This window comes from Microtus ochrogaster, chromosome 8 (genome assembly GCF_000317375.1).
Source record: "Microtus ochrogaster isolate Prairie Vole_2 chromosome 8, MicOch1.0, whole genome shotgun sequence".
Lineage (NCBI taxonomy): Eukaryota > Metazoa > Chordata > Mammalia > Rodentia > Cricetidae > Microtus > Microtus ochrogaster.
In genome coordinates this window covers 47,769,719-47,778,012 of record NC_022015.1, presented here as the reverse complement: position 1 = coordinate 47,778,012, position 8,294 = coordinate 47,769,719, and the positions used below count along the sequence as shown (strand labels likewise).

The 8,294-nt window shown below is 38.6% G+C and overlaps 1 protein-coding gene across 2 annotated transcripts in view; it reads left to right on the top strand.

Moving 5' to 3' along the window:
- Positions 1-8,294, top strand: part of Pcsk5 (proprotein convertase subtilisin/kexin type 5) — a 418,822-nt gene that overhangs the window by 134,914 nt on the left and 275,614 nt on the right. For both annotated transcript variants that reach the window (XM_005352026.3, XM_005352027.3), the window contains exon 5: positions 983-1,059. In XM_005352026.3, the coding sequence (XP_005352083.1) occupies positions 983-1,059 (77 nt within the window). The remainder of the gene's footprint in view (positions 1-982; positions 1,060-8,294) is intronic.

Genomic DNA, 8,294 nt, shown 5'->3' with positions numbered 1-8,294 from the left:
CCTTTGCTCAAGTTATGTTTCAGTCACTAGCTCGGTGCACTTTCAACTCTGGCTGTCACTAAGAGGTGACAGGACTCCTGTGTGTACAAAGTAGAGCTTAAAGTTATGGCATCATGTATTGTGCTTAACTCTCCAAAACCTTTCAACTTCAGTGGACTAAAACTTATTTTCAGGAACACAAGCATTTGGTGAAGATGGAAGCAAAGACAATATTGGCTATTATTAACCTTGGGCATAGACGAAATTATGAAGCATAGGGGATTGGATAATATGCTGGAACAATCTAAGTGCAGGAATAAAAAATCAGTGGAAGTGACCCTGTGAGTTGTCCTTAGTATTCAGGAGCTTTTTTCCTGAACCATTTTGAAAGCAAACAAATCTAACTCTAGCTTCAGAGGTTCTGTTTCCTCATTTTAAACCTGGTTTAAGACAGCTTTGCTCATTATTTAGGCTGCTCTCAGAGCTGTGGGGTAATACTAAGAATCACATTGGAAGGCTTTTATGTAATAGAAATTAAGCAACACTAATGTTGTACAATGCATATCTCAAGAAACCTGATAAAATAAACATCTAATACTTTAACTGGCCTGCCAGTTATATGTGAACGATTGTTTTCTCTTCTAAAAGACATTAAAATATGATAAAGATTATTGCAAGGTCAGGAATATTCCCAGTATTAGGGGAATGCTTAGAACATGTGGAACTGAAGACATCTGTACAAGATAAACATCTTAGGAACTGGGTGAGTCTGGGTAAGAAAGGAAAAGCCCTTTGGTCTACATAGACTATCTCACCTTAAAGGGACAATACAACAGTGATCATTACTGAACCAGCAGTGTCTCTCTAAGGTGCCTGAAACTAGTGAACCCTGAGGGTACTTGTTAACCTAATTACTGTCTTGCAGAAATGCATTTAAGAATGCATGAGCTTGTGGGCCAGCACTAACTACTGTCTGTTTCCCATCTCTTCTCCATGGTCATAGGATGCTCTGGCAAGTTGCGATGTCAATGGGAATGACTTGGACCCGATGCCTCGTTACGATGCAAGCAATGAGAACAAGTAAGACTCAGAGAGCGGGCTGGCATGTGGCTAGCCGGGAGTTCAGCTTACTGCTTATGTTGAGGGAAGTCTTCTCTTCAAGACTCTTGGCAATAAATGATCTTTAAATCACATCAAAAGAAACAGGTATCTTTTCACCAAAGTTTCTGAGTAAGAAAGTGGAATCATCTACAAAGGGGAAAAATGGCTACAGACAGGGCCCTGGGGGTGGATCAGAATCTCCAGATCCTGAAGATGGAAGTAAAGATGTTAGCTCCTGAGTTAATTAGCCCATAACACAATTGTATTGAGATAAATATACTATGGGGAAAGACAAAAAGAAAAAAAGCAATTCCCAAAGATTAACTTACTATTAAATCCAGCGTGTTTGTTTGGGCATTGCAGTTGAGGGCACAGATTGCGTTTTACACCATGGCACAATGGAACACTCAAAGAATTATTGCCAGACATGGGCTGCATCTTCTTTCCGCTCTCCCTTCCTCATCAAGAGGCCCAGCTTCTCTTTCCAGTTAGTGAGGCAGTTTTTAGCAAATGCAAGTGAAAGTGCACATCCCTTGGGTAGCAGGATTGTATCATTCTTCAGTGGGTAAGTGCAATGGTTTTTCTAAGGACCATCAGAAGATATTCCGGATCACTAAAGCACATCCATTGACCTCTTTCCTCTTTTAGTTCCAAACTCCTCTGGGAAAACATTATAATTTAGAAATTCTCATGTGACTTTGTCTTAACGTGTTTGGGTTTGGACCACTGAAGTTGCAAAGGGGACTGACTGCCTTGACCATTCTTTGTGTGCTATTTGCAATCTGCTGCTTTTTTGCAGGGGCGGGAGCGAGGTGGGGTTAAAGACAGGTTTTACTGTATTAGCCCTGGCTGTCCTGCCTCTGCCTCCCAAGTGCGGGAATTAAAGGCAGGCACCACCCTGCTGTGCTTCGCTGCTATTCTTAAGGGGAATGTGTCTTAGATCATATTTGACTGTAAGTGAGTCATTAAGTTCAGGTAAAACCTAATGACCTGGAAAAAAACTTACTGTTGCTTTCACCATCAACACAGAAGTTTCAACAAAGAAGCTGTAGAAATATGCCATGTTTTGAACAACCAAGTATATATAACAAATAAGGATCTGTATTGGAAACAGTAATATATATATACATTTATATACGAAGATGTTTCTAGAGCTTCCAAACAAAAGAAAATGAGACTGTTATACTTAATCGTCTTCTATCAGACCTAGCTTTTATTGTCTAGAGTATAATGTTTTGTGAATATCACATAAAGGGTTAGAGCTTCAGGCAACATGAGCTTATCTGTCTATCTATCTATCTATCTATCTATCTATCTATCTATCTATCTATCTATCCATCTATCTATCATCTACCCATATCTATATTTATTTTAGCTCAGTTGCAAACTAGCCTGAAATGACCTGAAGCATTCATATTTAGAAATGTACTCTCACAGTGGAGACAGATATAAGATATCTTTGCCCTTTCATATTTGCTTTGAATTTAAAACCTCTCTAAAAATAGTCTTTAAAATAAGGAAAATACACTGCTAGTACTTCTCTGTGCACCATCCTGCGCTCATGAAGCACAGGCATTCCCAACAACACTCTACAGAATTGCACAACACAGAGAAATAACAAAATTGCCATTTGTAGCACTCACAGATGTCATGGTCCAAGCTGTACACACAGTAGGGATGTAATTAAATGGTATTTTAGTCTTGTGATTGTTAAATCGTTGACTGTATCAAAACTGCAATAAGGTGATTCTTTACCTTGGGAAGAACCCAATGTGTGTGTCTCTGTCTTATAAGCACAATTATACCCATTCCTGCTCAGACTCTTACATGCAAGATAAAGATAAATGTGGAGAACAAGAGAGGAAAGCAGAGCGGTGAGGGGAAAAAACAGACAGAGTGTTAAGTGGAATGGAAGGTGTGCCCTACTGGTCAGGATGAAGGCACATAGGTGAAGGGGAACTGACAGGGAAGTCCCCTGAGAACAGGCAGAAACAGCAGTGCCGCTAGAGCGACCACTTGTGGCTCATTGGATCCTAAGATGAGAGCTCCGTGTGTGCTCCCACCTGTTCAGCTTATCTGGTGCATTTTGTTTTGTTTAATAACCTGGAGATTCTAGGAGAGAATTGCATGTAAACAAGTGCCAATTCCACATATGCTCAGCATGGTCCCTAATGAATCAATCATGCTGGAAGAGACTGTTTATCAAAGCAAGCGTTACAGCAAAGCTGACTGCAATATACACATTCACTAGATTTATCACCTCTCTGTTTGCAGAGAGAAAGGGGGGTGATGGGAAATGTCTAGATCGTGTTAATGACCAAAGTGTCCTTCTGTAGGATGTGAATCCACAGATATGCTGTGGGTAAGAACAGGAGATTAGTGGCTTGAGCCCTCAAGCTAGCAATGTCTAAAATTGATCCCTCAGCTGGTTATATATAAATCTACCTGTGGTGAGTTTTTACATTGAAATGGAGTGGGAATGGTGGCCATTAGAGGTGTGTCTGCTGGAAAAGTGTAGTTCACTGAGTATTAGTTTTTCTAGTGATATACAGACTATCCATTTAAGCTTATATGCTTAGATATACTAGTTAAATAATATAGATTGCTAATGGGTTGCATTGGAAGAATTTCTTTTAAACTTGTCTTTTCCTACGACTTTTGTTCATGTATCACTGGGCTCCTGCTTTGTCTGGAGCATGCAAGTGTGTCCCAAATTGACCTCCTCTAAGAACTTACATGGTTTATTGAGTTCAATGGGAGTTTGATAGATGATACCAGCATTGTTCCTGATGTGTGCCAATATTTGTAGCCTTTAAAAGAAAGGTTTTGACTGAAATAGAATTACATCACTTTTCCCCTCCCCTTTCTTTCTTTCGCCCCTCCAAAATACCTTCCTTGAATCCCTCCCGTATCCCCACCCACGTTCAAGTTAATAGCTTCTTTGTATTATTATTATTATTTGTGCGTGTGTACTCACATGCACACACACACACACACACAACCTGCTGAATACATTAAATACAACCTACTGTTTTTTATTGTTGAACACATATTTTCAGTGAAGATTACTCTGTATTGGATACTCTATCAGGAGGCTCATCCTTTATTTGTAGCTTGACAGTAAAATAGAATAATGTTCAAGATTTCACATTAGCATTCCATGTATGTTTGTGGAAGCCTTAGATCCCCATGGTACAGACATCCCTTTAGCCTCTGTAGTTCTACCTGTTTTTGTTGTTGTTGTTTGTGGGGTTTTGTTTGGTTTTGGGGTGTGTGTGTGTGTGTGTGTGTGTGTGTGTGTGTGTTCCCTCTTGGCTAGCTAAGAGCATGTATTCTAGCATTTATGGTTAAAACACCTCTGTTCAGTGCACTATACTGTCAGACACAATTGATGGATATGTCTTCAAGCATGAGTCCATGTTTAGATGAGGCTCTCATCACACTAGGAATGAGTGGATTTGTAGGTAGAGAAGAGATAACAGAATCTGAGTTCTCTGTGAGTAGCTTTGGTTCTAACTACCCTGAACTTTTCTACTTAAATATAGTATATAGAAAGTAGCAAAATAATGCTCACTCTAAAAATAGCAGTACAGTGTATAAAACCCTAAACTAACTGCATAGTGGGTGCTGAATAACTATAGCTCTTATTACTGTGATTATATGTTCCATTCACTTTTCTAATTCCTTATAATCAGAGAGAAGTGATCTCAAAGGATGTGTGCATGGGAACATTTCCAATCTAAATTAAGTATTAGGAACTCTATTTCCAGGGTTAAAAGTTGAGCTAGGTGCTGCTCTGCTCTGAGGACTGGAAGCTCTGACATACTCAGTTCTCAGTGCTGTGTGGGACTTGTTTTACTTAAAAAAACTTATTTACAGGTTGGAGAGATGGCTCAGAGGTTAAGAGCACTGACTAATCTTCCAGAGGTTCTGAGTTCAATTTTCAGCAACCATATGGCAGCTTTTGCCCTCTTCTGGCACGTAGGCATTCATGCAGACAGAATACTGGATGGATAGATGAAAGATAGATAGATAGATAGATAGATAGATAGATAGATAGATAGATAGATAGATAGATAGATAGATAGATAGATAGATAGATAGATGATAGATCTTTTTAAAAAGTCCCCAAACTAAAACACTTACTTACTCTTATATTTTAATTAAAGTACAATTATATATCTTTCCTTCTTCTTCCTCCATCAAAGCCATCACATGCCCCTGCCTTCAAATCCATAGTCTTCTTTACTCTGATTGTCACTGTTATGTATATATGTTTGCGCAAATATATAAATATCACCAGCTGAGTCTGTTTTGTTCTTTATATATAGTTTCAGGACTGATCACTCTGTATTGAGTGATGAGGGGCTTATTTGTAGGAAAGGCTAATTCTTCTTCTTCCAGCAGTAACTGGTTACCTGTAGGTCTTTCCTCCTTCCCTGTTACCTTGTTCATTGACATCTTCTTGTTTATGAAGCTATGTCTAGGAGAGACAGTTTCACAACCAACTTCCTGGAATTCTGGCGTCTTCGATCTTTCTGCCCCTCTTGCACAATGTAGCCTGAGCCATAGGTCCAGAGGCTGTGATGTAGATGGATCCATTAGAGCTTGGTTTCCCTGATTCTGTTTATCTCTGAATCATGTCTACTTATTGTGATGATCCCCATTTGGATGTAACAAGAAGTTGCTTTGATGAGAGGTGTGGTCAGGTGATGTGAGGTGGGAAATGTGGAGATGGGGGGGGCACCCACTGAGAATCAGCGGAGGGAGGTCAGTACAGAAGGAGAAGGAGAGACAATGGACAAATAATACTAAAACTGTTTGAGTAAAGCCTCAAGAATCTTATCATTTTATAATTACCACAGATTATATATAATATATAAGTATTATGTGTAATATGATATATATCTCATATATCATTTATACTGCCTACCACATATATAGAAATCATGTGTGCTTATGCATATGTATATATATTTATTAAAGCAAGTTATACTACTTGGTTGACAGTGCTCCTGACAATAACCATAGACTACAAAACTACAAAAAAAAAAAAAAAAAGGAAAGAAAGTACCAGATATGGGAAACTTCCTTTCAGATGGTTGGTGATTCAAATGGTTGGTGATGGTAGTCCACATGACTCTCATAGCAATAGAGATTACTCAGGTAGCTTTTGGTTATCTCTCCGAGGTTGAAGGAAAGCTCCTGTTGCTGAACACACCACACTCTAAGGACACAGGGCTCAGTTAATTCTCAGAGTTGGATCTAACATGAAAGCCTCCCTCCTGCAATCTAGTTTCAGCAGGGAGCAGAAAATGCTATGCAAGCTGCCAAGAGAGGGAAGCAATTAATTGGATATAGGATCATTAAGGGAGTAATTCCAATTTTTAAAAAAGACAGCATAAGGAAGTTGAAGCATGTGCTATGCAATACTACCTTGTAAAATCAGACCAATTGGTTTGGGAGTGTATTTATAATCCTCTAGTACTTGGCTGCATTTGTTCATTCATTTTTAAATGATCATTGTTAAGACCTTACTTTGTGAATAGATCTATACTAAATGGATGACTATGATGATGAAATCTATATTGATTGTTAATAGACTGAATTGGGAAAGAACTTCATAAGGAACCAATGGCTCGAGGGTTTTTGTTACCAGTAGAGAATATAACCTCAAACTTACACGAATCATCTCTCTTAGACTTACATGACTGTGATTAGTGCCAGAGCTTTGAAGTAAAGAAAATTACTTCAGAAGTACAAAGGTATGCGGTTCCTTTCCTCACCACATTTTCAGTGTCCAAATGGTAATACGTCAGACTTGTGCTATTGATTATAAAAAATAATAACATTATAAGAAGAGACCATAAAAACCAGTCTTCTGACCCTCCTTTGCCTTCATTCATAGGAGCCTCTGTTGTTGCAGACTTAAGGCAGAGAGTACCTTCCTGCAAATGAAACAGTCTCACAGTCCCCTGGCATTTCATCTCTCTACACCTGGTTCAGTAAATGAATTATTGATGTCTGAGTTAGTGCAACCCTTCCCTGGGTTGCCTCATGTTAAATGTTCTCCCTGCTTAAGCCATGGGAAAGTATGTGACAGAAGATGATGTCACTGTATCATATTGGATTTGTGGTGTGTGGCTTCAAAATCCAATTGCATTGCAAAAGAAACCAACCTAGAAGCTACAGAGTCATTTTCTTACGGGCATAACTTATTTTCTGTTTTTGATCTCTTATTTTTAAGATTTAACCAGAGTAGATAGAAATACGTTCCCTCTAGTTCTTTAATCTTGAACACTTTCTTTTCTGGTTTTAAAAATGTTAGCATGGTACAGAAACCAAAGTGTATGTGGTGGGGCGGGACTCTCTCATTTCTGTGCAGCTGTTGCCTGGAGATAGCATTCTAAAGGAAAACCAATGTGTGTGTAGATTATAAGTTAGATTACACTAACTCAGTACTAAACTGAAAACCCCACACTGTAAGATCTGTGACCATACCAGGCTGAAGCATTCTTATTACTCCATACTAGCAATTTGACCAAATTGTGATAAATAGTTAGCTATAACTTGGGGTGTCAGACAGAACCTACCAAAGAAAAGGAGTGTCATTACCAAAATCTGAATTGCTTGTCTACAAAGTTTCTAAAATTTTTCATTAATGTGTTTGCAAGATAACAGCTCCATCTAGTAGTTTCTTTCTCTCCAAGTATCAAAAAAAGAAGAAAGAAAACAAAAACAAAAACACCACAGACATAATAGCATGAATTGAAAATACGAGAGTCTTCACATTCATAATGTTTCATAATGTTTTACACTTTATATACATTTTCCGTTGTCTGTTGAAACTTCGATAGCAGTGTGTCTTAAACTGGATATTTTACAAGAAAAAAAAGAAATTTCATATATAATTTTGGAGGATGGCTAGTCCACTATCAAGGCAACAGTAAATTTAGTGTCTGCAGAGGATGCCGTTCTTAAGAAAACACTTCCTGTATAACTTCACATTGCCAAAGGGACAAGCAAACTCCTTCAGACATGTTTTATAAGGGTACTAATTCCATTTACCAGGAGAGTGGAAGGGTATTGGGCTGGCCTTCCCAATTGCAGGGACACTAGGGTTCTCTGCATTCCTGAAGACCTTAAATCCTTTCAGATAGTACTAGTAGAGAATCCCTAGGAACTACCTGTTCTGGTTCAGGATTTATAACACT